The 21,616-nt window shown below is 40.8% G+C and overlaps 1 protein-coding gene across 3 annotated transcripts in view; it reads right to left on the reverse strand.

The window, feature by feature from the left end:
* LOC149198838 (uncharacterized protein At3g49140-like) overlaps positions 1–21,616 on the reverse strand; it is a 200,554-nt gene that overhangs the window by 163,385 nt on the left and 15,553 nt on the right. For 2 of the 3 annotated variants that reach the window (XR_016253736.1, XM_089402182.1), the window contains exons 3-7: positions 9,501–9,738; positions 9,278–9,380; positions 8,926–8,993; positions 8,673–8,804; positions 8,400–8,519 (exon numbers count right to left, since the gene is read on the reverse strand). Coding sequence is in view for 2 of the 3 variants with exons in the window: in XM_089402182.1 (XP_089258308.1) it covers positions 8,400–8,519; positions 8,673–8,804; positions 8,926–8,993; positions 9,278–9,380; positions 9,501–9,738 (661 nt within the window). In the remaining variant the exon portion in view is untranslated. The remainder of the gene's footprint in view (positions 1–8,399; positions 8,520–8,672; positions 8,805–8,925; positions 8,994–9,277; positions 9,381–9,500; positions 9,739–21,616) is intronic. The other variant, XM_089402183.1, reaches the window with a different exon arrangement.

Raw genomic sequence — 21,616 nt, forward strand, 5'->3', positions numbered from 1 at the left:
TTTATATTTAATATATTTTCTTCATAACACCACCTCTTAGTAGAGTGCTCCAAAAATAAGTTTTCCTACAAATTGTTGGATGGACTCATCCATGATGATAGGTACAAGGTAGAAGATGAGTTCATCTTCTATGAAGATCATATATATTTTGTCCTCAAATATACACTCAAGGAAAAACTCATTAGAACTACACATGACAGACCAGTTGAAGTCACATTGGAGCCTCACCCTCAAGCTAGGGATTGCACAAATATGGAACTGACAGTTGGCAAAAACAGATCAAGGGTTGATGACAAAGACTCCATAGAAAATCTGATCACAGCAGCAGATTCTCCTGAAGTTGATGGCAGTCATATAAAAGGGAGGAATATAAGACTTACTGGCTGTAAGATGCACCGTAAAAAGCATGAAAAAAGGTATGTGGTAACAAAGGTAAATAAGGAAAATGCTAAGTTTTAACTTTTATCTGCACAAGTTTCCAGTTTTGTGTATGAGCCATTGCTTACAGAATTTGATCGCAAAGGATGTTGATTTTCCAAAAGGGTCTCATGCCCTTGAACTATGTGCCAGTTTTTGTTATTGGGTTGATGTTGCACTCAATGCCTACAATGTTGCTGCAATTCGTTGTGCTGCAAAATATCTTGGGATGACAAAAGTTATGAAAGAGGGAAATATGGTCCATAAAAGTGAAGTGCTTATCAACCGGAAAGATGCCATGACTGTTTTGCAGGCTGCCAAATCATTCTTAGCATGGGCAGATAACTGTAAAGAGAGAAATATTGTCATTAATCCCTCTCAGGTTGATGGGCTCTTCACATGCACAAGGGTGAAGTTATTAAAAAGCCAACCGTGCATAGAAGACAGCCCTTTAAAAAATGGAAATGGGTCACTTTCAAGTGATGTGGGGGCAGCAGAAAAGCATAGACAGCTGATGGAAACTATTGTGAACTTATTACCACCAGAAAGAGGATCGACTTCCTGCAATTTATTGCTGAAACCATTAAAGATTGCTACTATGCCCGGGGGGGCCGGGGGGGCCTTTGACTGAAATTAAAATTACTTCAGCACACAGTTGTACCCTTTCCAACTGTGATTTGGCAAGCGAAATCAGCAGTTGTGGGCGTGGCCTGATAGCATCCCTCAACAGCATGTTAATTATTGGGCTACAAAAACTAAGGAAGGATGCTGTAAAAATTGAAGAGGAATTCCCATTCCTGGAGATAGAAGGGCAATTTTTGCAGGACCCAGGTTTGCCATTGCCTGGGGACAAGCAATGTTGGGAAGGGGGAATTGTATTGTTCCCTATGGATTAATTGTCCGCTGGAGGATGGAATAGCCTATCCAACCCTATACGCTGTAGTCTTCGATAAAAGGGAGAAACCCAATTATCCAATGTTTTGGGGCCACATTGGGTAAATCTTGGGGTGGTTGTGGCAAAAAGCCCATATTGGGGGTTGCACTTGCAACCCCTCACATTCGAGGAACCCCGTGAGGAAATCTATAAATAAAAGAGAATTGGAATCATATTTTCATTATCGATTTGGAGTGAAATATCTCTGATTTTCTTAAGCTGAGGCTCTGAGGGTTTTAAGACCCATTCTTGATTAGTTTTGGTGGGAGGTGATCCCACCCTAGCTAATCCCTCGTCTAGTTTCAGTGTGTGAAAATTCTATCACTAAAACAACTGATTTACTTTACCTACTTATTTTCCAAATAGTTATTTATGAAATTCCTTCAATAAACATTAAAATAAATTATGTTGTAGATATCACACCATAACATAGAAACAAACACCTGCACAAGAATCAACATATTGACACAGATATTTTGGACAACAATCCCCGGGAAAACCCAATGTGGGAAAATTGGTGCAGCAAGGGAGGATTTTATTATTCAGCTATTCTTTCAGTACAAAAGGGTGCCAAATTGGCTCACCCAATGGAGAGAAAATTCTCCAACACTTCTCCCAGTCTCTGAGTCAGCCTAGCTGACCTCTGCACAGCTCCCAGACACTCTGTGTCAACCCTTGCCTCTCTGCGTCAGCCCTTGCCTCTTTGTGTTAGCACTGGGCCTCTCTGCGTCACCCACGCAAGCCCTCCAGTGACTACGCACTCTGCTGCTACCTCTGCATCTGCCTGAGAGGATCTACGTTGCCTCTCCAACGTTTGCGCTGGTCTTCTGGTGTTGTTCCGTACTTGCTGCCTCCTGCTGCTCTCCAGACCACTAGTTCGAATTTCTCAGCTAACCCTGCTTCAGAAATCGAACTGACTAGTCTCCCTCAGTGTATTCTCCAACTGACCCTCAAGCCTCTTCTTATACTTTTCTCGTTGGTCCATCAACAGCCGAGATTAAATCTCTAATCTACGGCTAAGATTAGATTTGGCTTGATCCATAACTTTTGGACTCTTCTAACCCAGTTTTATATTAATACCCATTAATATTTTATTTTTCCTAAGTTTAGACTTAGGAACTTCATTAAAAATATTAATTATTTTAATATCTCCCAAATCGGTTAAAATCTACCCAAACCATTTCTGAGTCTTGGAGATCTCATGTGCTTTAGCCTCTCCACCAATTTTCATGGCTGGATCACATCTGATGCTACCCCAAATCAACACTCCCTCTTAGCGAGGACTGTGCTCTAGTAATACTCCTCACTGAGTATCACCCTGATCATCCAGCGTCGATCCCTGTGCTAATGCTAAGTCTCCCTACCCAACATCCTGCGCACTGTTGCATCCTGTACTGTTGCCCATGGCCCTGCTACTGCCACTGCTGCATCTGTACGGCAGCTCCCTCCGTGCTGTTGTTGGTCCTTTCTCCCAACACTACATCTGCACTGCAACTCCCTTTGCATTCGTGCTATTGTTGGTCCTTCTTCCCAACATTGTATCTGCACTGCAACATCACCCCCATTTCTACTACTAAAATGGATTCCTTATCATCCCCATTTTTTCCCTGAAGTAATCAAACTTTGTTCTTCCAAGGGCATTGGTGAAGATGTCTGCCACCTGTTCTCCTGTCGGAGTGTAGCTCAATTGTACAGCTCCTTGTTGCACACAATCTCTGACAAAGTGACACCGGCTATCAATATGCTTTGACCGATCATGAAACATTGGATTCTTAGAGAGCTTGATGCAACTCTGATTATCGCACATGATCCTGGTCGCCTCCATTTTTCTTTTGAATAGGTTCACAAGCAGTTTTCTAAGCCATATGGCCTCACACGATGCTATGTTTGCCGCCATATATTCTGCCTCAGATGAGCTCAGAGCCACGGACTTCTGTTTCTTACTACACGAGGAGGTCATTCCTGATCCAATGTTGAAACAGTACCCAAAGGTACTTTTTCGATCCACTGAATTTCCTGCCCAATCTACATCAATAAATCCACTCAATCTGATATCCTTACTCTTGGTGTACAAGAGTCCATGATCAATTGTTCCCTGTAAATACCTGAGAACATGTTTGGTTGTTGCCCAGTGCGCCCTCTTCGGTTCCACCATGAACTGACTAAGGGTGTTGACAGCATAGCAAATGTCTGGCCTGGTATTGACCAGATACATCAGGGACCCTATGAGTTGCCTGTATAAGGTGGGATCAACATCCTTGTCTTTTGATGCATCAATCTTCTTCCAGTTGGTGATCATTGGAGTAGCCATAGGTCTACAGTCCTCCATCCTGAATCTCTTCAGGATTTCTATAGCATATCTCCCTTGCCCAAGGAAGATCTCTCCCTTTTGCTGTCAAACTTCCAACCTTAGGAAATAATGCATTCGTCTCAAGTCCTTCATATCGAATTATATGGCTAGATTCTTCTTGCAGTCCCCGACGAGCCTGGATGATCCTATCAGAAAGAGATCATCCACATACAATGCTAAGATTAGCGGCTCATTCTCTACGACCAGATAGTAGAGATTTGGATTTGCGTCACTCTTCACAAATCCCATCTTCTGCAAGTAGCCATCGATTCGACCATACCATGCTTTAGGTCCCTGTTTCAGCCCATACAAGGCTTTCTTCAACCTGCATACATGAGACTTCTTCTCATGTGTCTCAAAGTCCCCTAGTTGTTCAATGTATACCTCTTCTTCTATCACCCCATTCAGCAATGTCGTTTTGACATCCATCTGATGAATCTCCAACCCCATCTGTGCTGCAAGAGATATCATGGTTCTAATAGATGTATACCTAGCTACCAGGGCAAAGGTTTCTTCATAATCAATTTCTTCCTTCTAAGCATACCCCTTAGCCACAAACCTGACTTTATATTTCTCAACATTGTCGTCTGCAGTGTATTTGATCTTGTCGATCCATCTCGAACCAACCATTGATCTGTCTTGAGGCCTTGGCAATACCTCCCAGACATCGTTCACCATTATGGAGTTGTACTCATCTACCATCACATCCAGCCAAACCTGATGTTGAGCTGCCTCCTGGAAACTGGCAGGCTCCCAATCCTGAGCTACTAATGCCTGATATCTATCTGGCTGTTTTCGCTCCCTCTTATTGTTTCTTGGTGCACCGATGAAGTCCTCTGCATCTCGCAGAATCTAACGAAGTTCCCTGCTAGTTCTTCCTCTGCCAGCAAGTGCTTCTGTTAGCTCCTCCTCATCCTGTGAATCTTCCTGTCCCGAGGAAGAATTCTTTGCTTCCGTTGGTTGAAGAGGTTTAACCAACGGCTCCTCTTTTGATTGTTCCTCGGATGGCATTTCTCGAGATTTTCTAAAAGCCCTGTCCTCCATGAACTTCACATCTCGTCGAACCACTTCCTTCCTGCTCCCTGGAAGATAGATTCTGTATCCCTTAGCGTTCTCGCTATATCCCACTAGATATCCTTTTTTTCGCAGTTTGATCTAGCTTTTTCCTCGGGTACGTGGCAATATGCTAAACTCCCAAATATCCTGAAATGACTGACTTCAGGTGTCTTCCCTGTGAAAACTTTCTCTGGAGTAATCTTGCCCAATGTCCGATGAGGAGTCCTGTTCTGAACATAGATTGTTGTGTTGCATGCTTCTGCCCACAAGAATTTTGGCATATCCTGATCATACATCATGGCCCTAGCTACTTCTACAATAGTCCTGTTCTTCCTTTCTGCTATTCCATTTTGCTCCAGATTGTAAGGAGTTGTCCACTCTCTTCTGATGCCCTCCTTAGCGCAAAAATTAATGAAGTCCTTATCGACATACTCTCCACCATTATTTGAGCGCAAAAATTTTATTTTCTTCCCAGTCAAATTCTCCACCAGAGCCTTGAACTCTTTGAATCGACAGAAAACCTCATCCTTGGTTTTTAGAAAATAAATCCAAGTTTTCCTTGAGTGGTCATCAATGAAGGTAAGGAAGTACTCGGCACCAATAAGAGCTTTAGTGGACATCGGTCTGCAGATATTTGTGTATCAATCCTAGTACACTCTTGGCCCTGTTTTTAACTTTTTACTTCTAGGAAATGCTGCTTTGGTATACTTTCCTAGAGAACATCCTCTGCATACATCATCTCGTTCCGTACTAAGATCTGAAACTTCGGTTATAGTGCTCCTGAGAATTCTCAAAGCCCCATGGTGCAAATGTCTCATTCTTCTGTGCCATAGTTCGTTCACATCCTTGCCTCCATGACTGCCTATTAGTGCCATTGGTGATTTTTATTGTAGTCTATACAACCTGTTACTTTTGATCCCGATCTGCACTTTCTTTTTCCAGCGTGGGTGTTTGACGTATACTTTCTCCTTGATGAAGAAGACATCATAGCCTTTGCCTTGAAGTTGCGACATGGAAAGTAAGTTCATCCCCAATTCCGGTACATGCAGCACATTGGTAGCACGGAACCGCTCTCCCGATTCTGTTTGAAAAACTATGGTACCCCTCCCTACTGGAGTACACTTTGCCTTGTTTCCCATGGTGCTCTGAAAGTTCATCTTCTCCTCCCGATAATCTGAGAAACATTCCCAAATTCCCGTCATATGCCAAGGGGCTCCACTGTCTATATACCATACCTCTGATCATGCAGAACTAGTCATACAAGCCACTTCCTCTTTCGGCCTTTAAGCCAACATAGAGAAATCGAAATCACTTTCTCTTGTGCAATTTTCTGAAAATATGTGTGAGTTTCCTGACGTAGATGCCTCTGCATCATGGTATCGACCCATAATTGATTTTCCCTTCCTGTCTCTGATTACTTGCTCTGATACCATGGGAAAATTCTATCACTGCAACAACTGATTTACTTTACCTACTTATTTTCCAATAAGTTATTTATGAAATTCCTTCAATAAACATTAAAATAAATTCTGCTACAGATATCACACCATAATATAGAAACAAACACCTGCACAAGAATCAACACATTGAAATAGATATTTTGGACAACAGTCCCCAGAAAAACCCAATGTGGGAAAACCAGTGCAGCAAGGGAGGATTTTATTATTCAGCAATTCTTTCAGTACAACAGGGTGCCAAACTGGCTCACCCAACAGAAAGAAAATTCTTCAGCACTTCTCCCAGTCTCTGCGTCAGCCCCTGCCTCTCTGCGTCACCCACGCAGGCCCTCCAGTGACTACGCAATCTACTGCTGCCTCTGCGTCTGCCTCTCCAACATTTGCATTGGTCTTCTGGTGTTGTTCCCGACTCTCTGTTCCATACTTGCTGCCTCCTGCTTCTCTCCAAACCACTAGTTCAAATTTCTCAGCTAACCTCGCTCCAGAAATCGAACTGACTAGTCTCCCTCAGTGTATTCTCCAACTGATCCTCACGCCTCTTCTTATACTTTTCTCGTTGGTCCATCAACAGTCGAGATTAAATCTCTAATCAAAGGCTAAGATTAGATTTGGCTTGATCCATGACTTTTGGACCCTTCTAATCCAGTTTTATATTAATACCCATTAATATTTTATTTTTCCTAAGTTTAGACTTAAGAACTTCATTAAAAATATTAATTATTTTAATATCTCCCAAACCGGTTAGAATCTGCCCAAACCATTTCTGGGTCTTCGAGATCTCATGTGCTTTAGCCTCTCCACCAATTTTCATGGCTAGAGTACATCTGATGCTACCCCAAATCAACACGGTGGAGCTAATCCCAGCCTACATAGACACCTATTTTATTTGATCTGGCATAGCAAATCAGCTTGAAGTACTTCGGACCTACCTTGGAGGCAGCTTTCTATGCCATTCATCTAGTCAACGAGTTTCTCTCAAACAGCAAAGAACTGGGTTCATCAGAGGTTCGGTTAAGGAGGATTGAGCCACAGTAGGGCCTCCCTGCGGCACCCAAGCCAAACAGCAAGGCCACAGACCACTGGGAAACATGTTTGAGTTCTACTGAGGCACCAAAGCCAGCTAGGGCCAACAAGGGACCCTTCCGCAGAGTACAGGGCATTGTTTAAGGGCAGACAAGCTCTGTTGAAGTCAGCAAAGGCACTATAAGAGACAGAAAGATGACAGCTTCAGTCTGCGGTTAATTCTGCAAGCCACAGCCTTGAATTCACCCAGTAGGGAAACCGCACCCTACCACAGTTGCCTGCCTCATTTCGGCATCCATCCCCTAACTGTATCTTGACAGCAAGCTGCGGGTACCATAAGAAAAGGAAGCCGAGCCCCTGTTCTCTAAGCCTGTGGATTATTCTAGGACAGTCGGACCGCTGACGCAATAAGCAAAATCAGCACAGTAAGTAGTGAAGTAGTATAGAAGCATTTAGATTGAATGTTATCACATAGTTACAGTTAAATGTTGGCTTGCTAAATTGTGATATTGAAAGGAAGTACTGTACTGGTGGATTTTGGATTGGACACATTCACTGTTGTGGACAACCAGCCCTAACTTCTGTACTTTTTGCTGAAGAATAATAACTACTGTCAACAATATAGTTGTAGTAAACAGTGCATCATTGGTTGGGTATATTCTCTGTTTCATTGGGCAGTTAGCCCTAAGTCCATGTGATTCCATTGAAGAATTGTAATGCTGTTGTATCTTTGAATTCATACCTACATACTGTTATGGATGTGCATTGTGTACTATTGTTGATAATTTTCTGAAGAAAAACCTAGCCAGAATAGAAACCCTAATGCCAAAAATTTCCTTAGCATATTGCACTGCAACCCCTTATAGTTCATTATAGAAAACAACATGTGCATCGCCAGTAGCGATGGAAATTTTCTGTCCTTGAAGGGGGCAATGCTCATACATTGGAGATGTCCAAGTCAGAAGACAAAGATAAACTATAGGAAAAAACTGATGGGCGATACTATAGGTTTGAACTTTGGGGTAAAGATATTGACCACATCCCTCTTTGCCAATATTTATGTCTTCTGACAACTATATCCTGATTCCTCAGTAAAATTGAGTGATTCCAATTAGATACTTTACAACAATGTCATTTACCAAAATGAAAATCATTCAGCTACCTCAGCCAACTTTCCCGAAAATTCTACTGGATGAGTTGAACGCATGGTTTCCAGACCTGCCCAATCTCCTAAAGAGTCTGACAGATCAGAGTCCTCTTCTTCGACAATGGCAATCCAATCCTACAATGAAACACAAGTATGAACGGAAACATTATGAAAAAATGGCAAGAAAAGCTTAAAATAATAGTTTCTAGTGTGAGTGATTGCACTTGCTAGTGACCTTTCAGAGAGTTGCACAAAGCTCACAAGTTCAAGAAGTTAGATAACACACACCTCTTCATAGTCATCTTTAGTATCACTATCAGTGTCACTGGTTTCTTCAATATCAAAATAACTGCTATTCCCAGGCACCGTTGTTTCTTGCTCTCTAAAATAGTGTATATTGTCCAGTCCAATCAGAACATGCTGGTAATTTCACGCATAGAATTGCAATAGAAATCAATGGTCTTATCACACTTAAGGTCAAAAAACCTTCAAAAATTAATAAATATTAGCGATTACAACTGAGAGACGTGATTTGCCATACCACGGGACTGTTTCTCGTACTAAGGCTTTGCAAAACATCCTCCTCATCATTTACCTGAAAATATATGTCTGCCACAGTAAACATCGAACATCAGTACAAGCCAATAAGCCCTCATAAAAGTGGAAAGTTCAAAGGTTGGAAATAACATGAAGATTTCCTCTACTTATTTCTGCTAGCTTATATCAAGGAGCTGTAACAGCACTCACATGCTGCATTACACTGATGTACCCTTTACTCCAATTGACCTAATTTTGTGGTCATTTTGGATATAAATAAAATTATCTAATCTTATCTTTATCTGCTGCAGATATAGGACCTAAAGTACAGAAGTAGAATCATGTGTTTCAGAGACCTCCATACTCATCTGTCACGTACTGCAAGTCTGGCCAGACAATGTTCTCGTGCACTTCATTATCTACGATGCCTGAGAATATTAGTGTTGCATTATTACTTACCTGCATGTTTCATAGAAATGAAGATGACTGTATCAATATGAAGTATTTCATTCCTGAAAGTTAAATTACCTCGCATAATAGTACAATACTACCCATTCCTGTTGTAATGAGAAGAAGTACCTCAACAACAGTCCGTGCTATTTCAGCATCTGTCAATGTCAACTCTCCTTCATGATTTTTTTCAAAATCATCTAATGCTTCCAAGGGATGATATCCTAGTCCACCTTTGTACTTGAGTGGATCAGACATGGAATCTGAATACCCCACAGCCGCTCGAACTTTCATTCGCAGAAAATTTTTTCTTGCCGAAAATAGATGCCTGTCAGGTGATTGAGAGAATGGATTCCTACAACCAGAACTTGCAAAAAATACAAATAAATTTTCTCTCTAATGCATCGGAAATGGTATTACATATTTTGAGATCCAAAACTGAATAGCTTACAAACTTGGCTCATTAAGAGAGACAGTGTACACAAATTCCTCTACTGATGGCTAATCAACTTCAACAATAAAATACCTACCGACTTCAGTTGCCAAACTAAACTTCAAATTATTATACATTTGACACAGCTGCACTGTTTCCTCTACAAAAATATAAGGTATCAACAGATGGAGCATAACAAGGGCCATATGTTATGTCATAAGAAGAAACAATGTTACCTTTTCAATTAATTCCAAGAACTTACAGATAAAAGTATAAATCCATTTGAATGGGTAAGAATTATAATTGGAACAAAAATCCTCCCTGCTGAAGAAATACACAGCATACCTAAGCTATAATCAATTAGAAGCCTTGCAGAAACTATTTTTCCATTTCTATAATCACAAGAAGCAAGCACATAATTTACTGAATAATAGCCCAATGCAGTTAGCTCCAAGTGGTTGTCACTAACATTGCAGGGCCGTTGGCTAGTTCTGTGCCAGAATGCCCAGTTCAATTCCCCTGTGGTGAGGCACACTAGTCTACACCGATGGATTTACTAGGGATGCTATCCACAAAAGTGGAGAAGTATCCCTTGGGTTTCCCTGTGAGGTTTTCTTTGGAAGACCAATCACAGAATAGAAAACATTTCCCTAAAATTCCAAAACAGTGTCAACCTCTTAAAGATTTGAAGTTGATGCAGTGATTTGTAGTAAGAGTATTTTCAAGAATCTCTGCATTGGAGTATCTTTATATATCAACATTTCCGGACATTTCTCTTAAAATTCAGCCTTATTTATTACAACTACTGATTACACTACTTAGATAGTTACTGTAACACAGAATCTAGCACCTTAGTGCAAAGCCGCACTAAGCACTCTAGATTAAAGGCAACAATAGGAACAGTTCCCACTATCACCTTAGCAACTACTCCCCTAATGTTCTGTGGTCGGATATTATCCCCACAAGGCAGGCTTCCCCAGTGGATCTCTGAGATTAGATAACCCAAGTACTCCCAGGCCAAACACCCCTCAAGGATTCCACTAAATAAAACACCCAAAAATAATGTTCAATAAAGTATGGATCCAAGTGAGATGAGATGTAATTCCAAGGTAACAAGTTCAAAGTACCCTATGGCAAAATCTAGAGGGCTTAATTAGTTCTAGAGAGGCACAAATAGGTTCCCAAATACATGTTACCTTTAAATTACCAATTGTTGTTATAAATTATGTTTTTTAAGCAGCAAAATTTACACCATATAAAATTTATGACAGCAATAACAAAATAGCCTAAAATTGATGATAAGCAAGAAATAAACAAATTCCATTTAATGAGTAAACTAGGAAATAGGTTGCAGCAATTTTTCAATGGTTGTGTTACCAAAAAATCTAGCAAGCCTTGGAGAGGGGAACCCTATAAGACAATAAGCTAGACTAAGTGCCAACAATGGGGCAATGGCCCACTGTCACTGGACTCACCACAGCCAAGGCTCCTTGCTCTTTACAGACTTTCACCAATGGGAGGAGTCTTGCTAGGATATGATCACCTATGAAAGGTATTCTAAGGTTAGGTGATAAGGTGACAGGCTAGAATCTCTTGAGAAAGGCTCAACTTCAAGTTTATGGTACAAGGCTTCAAGAAGCACTAAATCCTCTAGAAGAGACCTAGGAATAAAATGCACAAAATCTAGGGTTTCGTGAATTTAATTGGTTTTAGATACTCCTGAGATCAAGGCAATAAGGAGAAAAGGCTTCTTATGATATACTTCAATAAGTACTAAGCTCATACAACCTTCAAAGAAGTCCCCAAGTTGAGGAAGAATAACTAGGGTTTCCCTCTTAGGGCAACACCTAGGGCAAGAAATTTTATGGAGAAAATCTAAGTGGATGCCCACCAAACTTGGAGGTCAAGTAGCCAAGACCCTTAGCTTGATGTTTAGGCTCTTAGATTCCCACAAAACCTCTCCCAAGACAATTCACTCTAAGCCCTACTTAGATGTCCTACCTTAAGAGGACCGAAATTTCAAAGAGAAGATTTATGGATAAGAAGTAAGGTTGACCACCAAGGACTTGGATTAGTGCCTTGTCCTTTGGGCATATGGAGTCTAGGAGGCTCAAGATAAGCTAAATTATTTCTAAGGAGGCTAAAAATTGATGCCCTAGGTATCAACTTCTAGCATTTACCCACTTCAAAGGAAAATGGAGTTTGATGGAGAGATTAAAGATTTCCTCCACTAGGAACGTCATTACAAGTTATACAATGAATAATATATGCAATTCTCAACTAGATAGCCTTTCAAAAAATTATTTTCAATAATTAGGGCACAAATTAGCATAATCTAGAAGTAGCAATTCAATACATTTGACAATTTCAAGATAAAATTCATCAACAAAAAACACTTACAAGATAACATGTAGTATGTCCATCCATAATCCAAAGAAATAGCTCCAAAAATAATCCAAGAAAGCTTCCATACCTCGAAATGCATCCAAAGATCTCCAATAGCCAAGAAGGAACAAGTGTGAAATTCTCTAAAGAGGTCGAATTGTCCAAGTGATGATACTGAAAGGATCAAATGATCTCTCTCTAATTCATACATGTCTAATGAACTCTAATTTAGCCTAAAAGCGCCTCTTAGTTGTAAAATGATGGGAAAAACTAAGTAAGGTTACAAGCCAACCTCATAGCCAATGTCAAATCATAAGAAATCATCCACAAGAGGGTCAAAATGTTGACATCGTAGATGCATAGGCCTATTAGAGGCATGCATTGAGTCCCTCTAGTGCCAAGCTGAGTGAAGAGGGCTCCAAAAATCATACTCTTGGGGTTCACGTCTAGATCTCCATGCAAACCATCATGTGGACCCCAATTTTGTGCTTAGGGCACAAAATTGGTCGCATGGGTCTCTTGGTGATAGAATAGCCTAGTTCTGCTCCAACGTTGAGGGCTCAGAGGATGGTGCTAGCGCTCGCATGTCTCACAGGGTGAGGCAAACCTCATATGGGCCTCAGATCAGCTGCTAAACCATGTGATCACTGTTAAGTCGGTTGGGGCACACTAGTCCAAGACTCCAAGTGCATAATCTCATGAATAATGTGGGGCAAGGGGCAGACTATTGTGGTGTTGAAGGTGCCCATGAAATGGAGTGATGTTCTACAAGTGATAGGAGTCCCATGGTTCTCAATGCTAGAGTCCCATGGTTCTCAATGCTTCACTTGTAAGGCGTCATAATGCTCCTCAAGTGGACCTCTTCTCTAGTTAAGTTGCCCAACCCATGATGGAAACCACTTGCCAATCACACACAATGTATAGTGCTACATCTTCACCATTAGGTACAATTAATCATTAGTGCATCTAAGTGAATTGAGTTTGTTAATCAAGGGCAAATTGAGACTTCATACGGGGCTTCTCTTCCAAAGTTGGGACTTTGATTACATAAAAGTGTTACCTCCATAGGTAGAAGCGGCTAATAGATGTCATTGCACGAAGCGGGAGCGAAGCGGAAGCGCGGAGCGCGGAAGCGTCATTTTCCAAAAATCTAGGAAGCGAAGCGTCCGCGGAAGCGTCTGCTATATATATATTTTTTTTTATATTTTTTTGCATTTATACTCAAAACAAACATCCCAAATACCAAATTAATTGTAGAAGACATGAAAACATGCATATTTTTGCATAAATCAAGATAGATATGGCATCCATGATTCCATTGTAGTTACTAGTATGTACAACAATCATCTATATTCTAGCTATTACAAACATACATCAAATTTTTAAGCATATTATAAAACATAAAACATTTAAGCATATTATAAAACATAAAACATAGAGCATATTATGATTTATCTAGCAAGTGAGCAACTGTCAACATTTGTCATGTCCAAAATTCAAATAATAATGTTTACAAAATATGTCACTTGGGCATATGGAGTCTAGGAGGCTCAAGATAAGCTTAATTATTTCTAATGAGGCTAAGAATTGATGCCCTGGGTATCAACTTCTAGCATTTACCCACTTCAAAGGAAAATGGAGTTTGATGGAGAGATTAAAGATTTCCTTCGCTAGGAACGTCATTACAAGTTATACAATGAATAATATATGCAATTCTCAACTAGATAGCCTTTCAAAAAATTATTTTCAATAATTAGGGCACAAATTAGCATAATCTAGAAGTCGCAATTCAATACATTTGACAATTTCAAGATAAAATTCATCAACAAAAAGCACTTACAAGATAACATGTAGTATGTCCATCCATAATCCAAAGAAATAGCTCCAAAAATAATCCAAGAAAGCTTCCATACCTCGAAATGCATCCAAAGATCTCCAATAGCCAAGAAGGAACAAGTGTGAAATTCTCTAAAGAGGTCGAATTGTCCAAGTGATGATGATGAGAGGATCAAATGATCTCTCTCTAATTTATACATGTCTAATGAACTCTAATTTAGCCTAAAAGCCCCTCTTAGTTGTAAAATGATGGGAAAAACTAAGTGAGGTTACAAGCCAACCTCATAGCCAATGTAAAATCATAAGAAATCATCCACAAGAGGGTCAAAATGTTGACATCGTAGATGCATAGGCCTATTAGAGGCATGCATTGAGTCCCTCTAGTGCCAAGCTGAGTGAAGAGGGCTCCAAAAATCATACTCTTGGGGTTCACGTCTAGATCTCCATGCAAACCATCATGTGGACCCCAATTTTGTGCTTAGGGCACAAAATTGGTCGCATGGGTCTCTTGGTGATAGAATAGCCTAGTTCTGCTCCAACGTTGAGGGCTCAGAGGATGGTGCTAGCGCTCGCATGTCTCACAGGGTGAGGCAAACCTCATATGGGCCTCAGATCAGCTGCTAAACCATGTGATCACTGTTAAGTCGGTTGGGGCACACTAGTCCAAGACGCCAAGTGCATAATCTCATGAATAATGTGGGGCAAGGGGCAGACTATTGTGGTGTTGAAGGTGCCCATGAAATGGAGTGATGTTCTACAAGTGATAGGAGTCCCATGGTTCTCAATGCTAGAGTCCCATGGTTCTCAATGCTTCACTTGTAAGGCGTCATAATGCTCCTCAAGTGGACCTCTTCTCTAGTTAAGTTGCCCAACCCATGATGGAAACCACTTGCCAATCACACACAATGTATAGTGCTACATCTTCACCATTAGGTACAATTAATCATTAGTGCATCTAAGTGAATTGAGTTTGTTAATCAAGGGCAAATTGAGACTTCATACGGGGCTTCTCTTCCAAAGTTGGGACTTTGATTACATAAAAGTGTTACCTCCATAGGTAGAAGCGGCTAATAGATGTCATTGCACGAAGCGGGAGCGAAGCGGAAGCGCGGAGCGCGGAAGCGTCATTTTCCAAAAATCTAGGAAGCGAAGCGTCCGCGGAAGCGTCTGCTATATATATATTTTTTTTTATATTTTTTTGCATTTATACTCAAAACAAACATCCCAAATACCAAATTAATTGTAGAAGACATGAAAACATGCATATTTTTGCATAAATCAAGATAGATATGGCATCCATGATTCCATTGTAGTTACTAGTATGTACAACAATCATCTATATTCTAGCTATTACAAACATACATCAAATTTTTAAGCATATTATAAAACATAAAACATTTAAGCATATTATAAAACATAAAACATAGAGCATATTATGATTTATCTAGCAAGTGAGCAACTGTCAACATTTGTCATGTCCAAAATTCAAATAATAATGTTTACAAAATATGTCACTTGGGCATATGGAGTCTAGGAGGCTCAAGATAAGCTTAATTATTTCTAATGAGGCTAAGAATTGATGCCCTGGGTATCAACTTCTAGCATTTACCCACTTCAAAGGAAAATGGAGTTTGATGGAGAGATTAAAGATTTCCTTCGCTAGGAACGTCATTACAAGTTATACAATGAATAATATATGCAATTCTCAACTAGATAGCCTTTCAAAAAATTATTTTCAATAATTAGGGCACAAATTAGCATAATCTAGAAGTCGCAATTCAATACATTTGACAATTTCAAGATAAAATTCATCAACAAAAAGCACTTACAAGATAACATGTAGTATGTCCATCCATAATCCAAAGAAATAGCTCCAAAAATAATCCAAGAAAGCTTCCATACCTCGAAATGCATCCAAAGATCTCCAATAGCCAAGAAGGAACAAGTGTGAAATTCTCTAAAGAGGTCGAATTGTCCAAGTGATGATGATGAGAGGATCAAATGATCTCTCTCTAATTTATACATGTCTAATGAACTCTAATTTAGCCTAAAAGCCCCTCTTAGTTGTAAAATGATGGGAAAAACTAAGTGAGGTTACAAGCCAACCTCATAGCCAATGTAAAATCATAAGAAATCATCCACAAGAGGGTCAAAATGTTGACATCGTAGATGCATAGGCCTATTAGAGGCATGCATTGAGTCCCTCTAGTGCCAAGCTGAGTGAAGAGGGCTCCAAAAATCATACTCTTGGGGTTCACGTCTAGATCTCCATGCAAACCATCATGTGGACCCCAATTTTGTGCTTAGGGCACAAAATTGGTCGCATGGGTCTCTTGGTGATAGAATAGCCTAGTTCTGCTCCAACGTTGAGGGCTCAGAGGATGGTGCTAGCGCTCGCATGTCTCACAGGGTGAGGCAAACCTCATATGGGCCTCAGATCAGCTGCTAAACCATGTGATCACTGTTAAGTCGGTTGGGGCACACTAGTCCAAGACGCCAAGTGCATAATCTCATGAATAATGTGGGGCAAGGGGCAGACTATTGTGGTGTTGAAGGTGCCCATGAAATGGAGTGATGTTCTACAAGTGATAGGAGTCCCATGGTTCTCAATGCTAGAGTCCCATGGTTCTCAATGCTTCACTTGTAAGGCGTCATAATGCTCCTCAAGTGGACCTCTTCTCTAGTTAAGTTGCCCAACCCATGATGGAAACCACTTGCCAATCACACACAATGTATAGTGCTACATCTTCACCATTAGGTACAATTAATCATTAGTGCATCTAAGTGAATTGAGTTTGTTAATCAAGGGCAAATTGAGACTTCATACGGGGCTTCTCTTCCAAAGTTGGGACTTTGATTACATAAAAGTGTTACCTCCATAGGTAGAAGCGGCTAATAGATGTCATTGCACGAAGCGGGAGCGAAGCGGAAGCGCGGAGCGCGGAAGCGTCATTTTCCAAAAATCTAGGAAGCGAAGCGTCCGCGGAAGCGTCTGCTATATATATATTTTTTTTTTTATTTTTTTGCATTTATACTCAAAACAAACATCCCAAATACCAAATTAATTGTAGAAGACATGAAAACATGCATATTTTTGCATAAATCAAGATAGATATGGCATCCATGATTCCATTGTAGTTACTAGTATGTACAACAATCATCTATATTCTAGCTATTACAAACATACATCAAATTTTTAAGCATATTATAAAACATAAAACATTTAAGCATATTATAAAACATAAAACATAGAGCATATTATGATTTATCTAGCAAGTGAGCAACTGTCAACATTTGTCATGTCCAAAATTCAAATAATAATGTTTACAAAATATGTCACTTGGTCACCGCCAAGCCAAAAAGGTTCAAAATTCAAATTCACAAGTCTACAAGTCTAATGAGTAATCTATGACAAAAAGTAGTAGATTGTGAATATATCTACTAATCTCTCCTCCTTCCACCACGAATAGAACGTGATGGCGGGCCTCCACGTGGTGGCAATGAAGAAGATGGTGCCTGTGGAAGTCGTGGAACTGGAACTGATGAAGAAGAACCCCCTGCTGTTGGTGTTGAACCATGGAACGTAGGAACCAAGGGACCAGATGGGGGTGGTGGAATATCAACACGGTCATCATCATCCTAGAATCGCTCAAAAAATTCATGCAAAAAAAAAAACACTAGTTAACAAAAAAATTAAAAACATGAATTAGAGAAATGCTTTATAAGGGAAAATTGGAAAATTCATACCACAATGGACATACCTGGATAAGAGCATCCTCTAATTGCTCTAGTCGCAACACTCCATCCTCCAAATTGAGCTCCTCTGGATTCTTGTCCCAAATCAACAAGTCTTTATTAGACTTTGCATCCTCACAGTAATGGGACAACAATCGCAAGTTGTAATGAACATAAACCAAGCTCTCTGCCCGGTCTAAACTCAACATGTTCCTTTTAACACTGTGGATGAAAGAATAAGAGCTCCAACACCTCTCTGCGGAAGAAGTGTTTACCACCTGTGATAGCACCCGCAATGCCAAACTCTGTAGAAGTGGAGTACCCCCTCCATGCATGTTCCACCACTCAAGAGCAGAAAAATGCTCTCGATCTTGAATTGCATGCATGCTCCCAAATGGACCAGTGTTGAGCGTATAGTTGCTCACCTGTCTCCGTACCAATGCAGCCTCCTCATCATCAGGGATTAATCTACTCAATGCAGCCATATATTTTTCGTGAACCTCTCTATCTTGGTGTGGTTTTTTCCTGCTTCCCCCCCCAGGTGCTGGTTTTGAAAGCCATGATGGATGATAGTATTTAGGTGTCAAAACATATGCTAATGCATGCAATGGAATATTTAGCATTTCCCATCGGTTTTGCACCTCTACACGAATATAATTGTACAAGGTGGTATCTCTAGGCTCAACAATGTCTTTAGTCTGCCCCAACATGCTATCCATTTGCTCATACACCTCCCCAATTACTGGTCGATCTGAATCTGCAAACTTGATCATGTAATAAATTGGTTTGGTGAATTGCAAAACATATTTAACCTGTGACCAAAAGTAAGTGTCAAGAACAGTGTCCTTGACTACATTAGCACCATCTGTGTCATTGTTAATTTCATCCCATGTTTCAGCACACACTAGATTAGTTAAAGCTTGTCTCACCCTCACTAGCCGCCTAAAGGTGAGGTAATAACTAGCAAATCTTGTCTTTGCAATTTTAAGCAATTGCAACTTGGAGTAAGTGCCATAGAAGTAGTTTACCCTTGTATGCCCTGTGATGAATTTAATGAGCTGCTTCCCTTTCCTGTAAACATCAGCAATCCACCCACAATCTTTGTGTTTCACAATATCATGCATCAAAAGGTTCAATGTGTGAACCAGGCACCCAGACCAAAAGATGTGTGGATGAGTACGCTCAATAATTTTTCCTGCTGCCTTAAAATTTGCTGCATTATCTGTGATCACTTGAACCACATTATTCGGACCAACATCTTTGATTGATTTCAATAGGAGATCTGCAATGTTTTGTGCCGTTGCATTGATGGAGGAGGAGTCATGACATGCAATAAATACTGCACCACTAGAAGAAACACCAAGAACATTTATCAAATGTTGGTTTCTAATATTTGTCCACCCATCTAATACAATGGATACCCCATAATCCACCCACTCATGTGTAAAACGTGTCAAAGCTCTTTGAACCTTAGATTTTTCTCTTTCTAATAACACTGTTCTAGATTTCTCATAGTTGGGGGCCTTGTATCCTTTTGGGGCTTCATTGATGGCCTTTACCATTTCATGCCAATAGGGAGAGCGAAGCACATTGAATGGAACACCGCAAGCACAAAGAAAACAGACTATCTTTCCATCCACATCATCCCTCCCAGCAACATTAAGGAAATCCCCTATTGTTTTTCTACCTCCAGAGGTTGCAGAAGTACCATGAGGAGATGGGCAACTACCAAATTTAGAGGTTGCACTTGATTCAGAATGAGTTTTTTGTTTCTTGTTTTTTTGTTGTGCAGCCATCTCTATTTGGATGTATTTTCTTCTTTGTTCAGTTGAAATGTTTGGGCAAATTTGTACCCCCACAGAACCCTTTTTTTCATCACTGTCCAGCACCCCACAAAGATGCCTCCTCAGACAGGTATATGAACCCGTATATGGTTTTCCTCCATGACAACCATGAGGGCACACAAATTTGTAAGATCCACCACCCTTTCCCCCATCAAGTTTGGTCACATAGTTCCACAAGGGATTTGATGTACCTTTCCCATCTTGTGCTTCAGTGTCCCCTTCAAGTTCATCCCCTTCCTCTTCAAACCCTTCCTCCTCATCATACATTGGGTCACTACTATTAGGACCAAGTTCATCCCCTTCCTCTTCCCCTCTATTCCTCACCCTTGCCATCATTAAAACCAAGAGTGGAATGATACATAGAAGCCAAAAGAACACCATCTTGGAATATGGATATAGGTGGTGGACAACCTGTAAATAAAGGAGCAAGTAGAAACAATGGGAAAGAGTAGGAGAGGGAGGAGAAAAATACAATTTTTTTTTCAAAAAAACAAGGGAGTTTGGGCTTTGAACTTACCTCTTTAGCTCTTGTAGATGAAGTCCTCCAAGCTCTTGCTCCAAGCTCCTCCTCCTTCTCCTAGCTCCTCCTTCTTCACTCCTCCAAGCTCTCCTCTCTTCTCCTCTCCTTTCCTCTCTTCTCTTCTCCTCTCCTCTCTTCTCTTCTCCAACTCTCATAAACTCAAAGTGAGAAAATGAGAAGAGAATGGGGGCTTTATTCTTTTCTAAAGTCACCCTAAACTCACCCTAACCCACCCCCTCATGCTTAGTTAAGTTAAATTTTAAAAGAAATTAAAAAAAAATTATGTTTATTTTGCTGCCCCGCGGGTTGCGTGCGGGTTGCGCCCGGGTGGCGTGCGGGTGGCGTGCGCTTCTGGGCAGGTTGCGTGGCGCAACCTCTTGCCCGAATCGCCTTCCGAAGCGCGATTCCGGGGGCAACGCAACCTAAATGGCAGGAATCGTTTTTAAAAATAGGAATCGCGCCACCTAAAATTCGGAATCGCGCTTCGCCTGGAGATTCCGGAACGATTCCGTACGGGTCGCGATTCCGGCTTAGGATCCGGGGGGGGGGGGCGATTCCTGCAACTATGGATGACCCTATTAGGTGTTCTCAGGCCCTAAGGGGAAAGACATGTTCCTTGGTACATCCTTCAATCAATAGGTGGCATATGAATAATGATGGAATGAATGGGAATAAAGGGGGCCTCAGAATCAAATGTCATGGCCAAGGGGTAGCAAGAACGAGGAAGTCCACATATTGGGTATATAGATGTGAGGAGGGAGCAATCGCAGATGCATGAGTTATCCCATCCTTTGTTTTTCCACCCCTCTTTAATTTCCTTTTGCTTTTCCTTGATTTTTCTTTGTACTATTGCTTGAAGCTCTAGAGAATGAGAGCATTGTGTGAATGATGTATAATAGTTATCACCCCCTTAAAGGTGGGGCAGTTCATCACCCACCAAGGGTTGGGACATGCATGGGTTCCTTTTATGATGTGATGGGGCAATCTTGGCCCTAGGAACCAAGGTGATGGCCATAATGATAAGGGGTAGAGCTCATGCTTGGCTTTTGCCCATGTGCTTTATTTAATGTCCCGACCATCTTTTGCATTTTATGATTTTCTTTTTCTTTTGTTTCTTGCTTGTGGCCATGATATGCTTTTAACTTTCTTTTAACTACATCAACCTCTGGGGCAACATTTCCAAGCCCGACCCAGATATGGGGACAAGGAGAGGGGGGTTTGACAGCACCTTGTGGACACGAAGAAGGAAAATAGTGAATAGGGCTCGTAATGTGCGGAAGAAAGTGATAAATATGGAATGGGTAGGGAAGTGATAAATATGGAATGGGAAAACGGGACCACGCTACCAAAATCGAGATTTCCCAAACAATGCCCTTCCTAAATCCATAGGCCAATAAGGGAGATCCCACAGGACTAGGGTTGAAGATTAACCCCCCATTTAAGGTGAGAGAACAAAACCATAGTTAAAGCCCTTCCCTCTTCCAAGTCACCC

The sequence above is a fragment of the Pinus tabuliformis genome, chromosome 2_1 (assembly GCF_031772625.1).
Source record: "Pinus tabuliformis cultivar Carrire ecotype Pingquan chromosome 2_1, CPIR1, whole genome shotgun sequence".
Lineage (NCBI taxonomy): Eukaryota > Viridiplantae > Streptophyta > Pinopsida > Pinales > Pinaceae > Pinus > Pinus tabuliformis.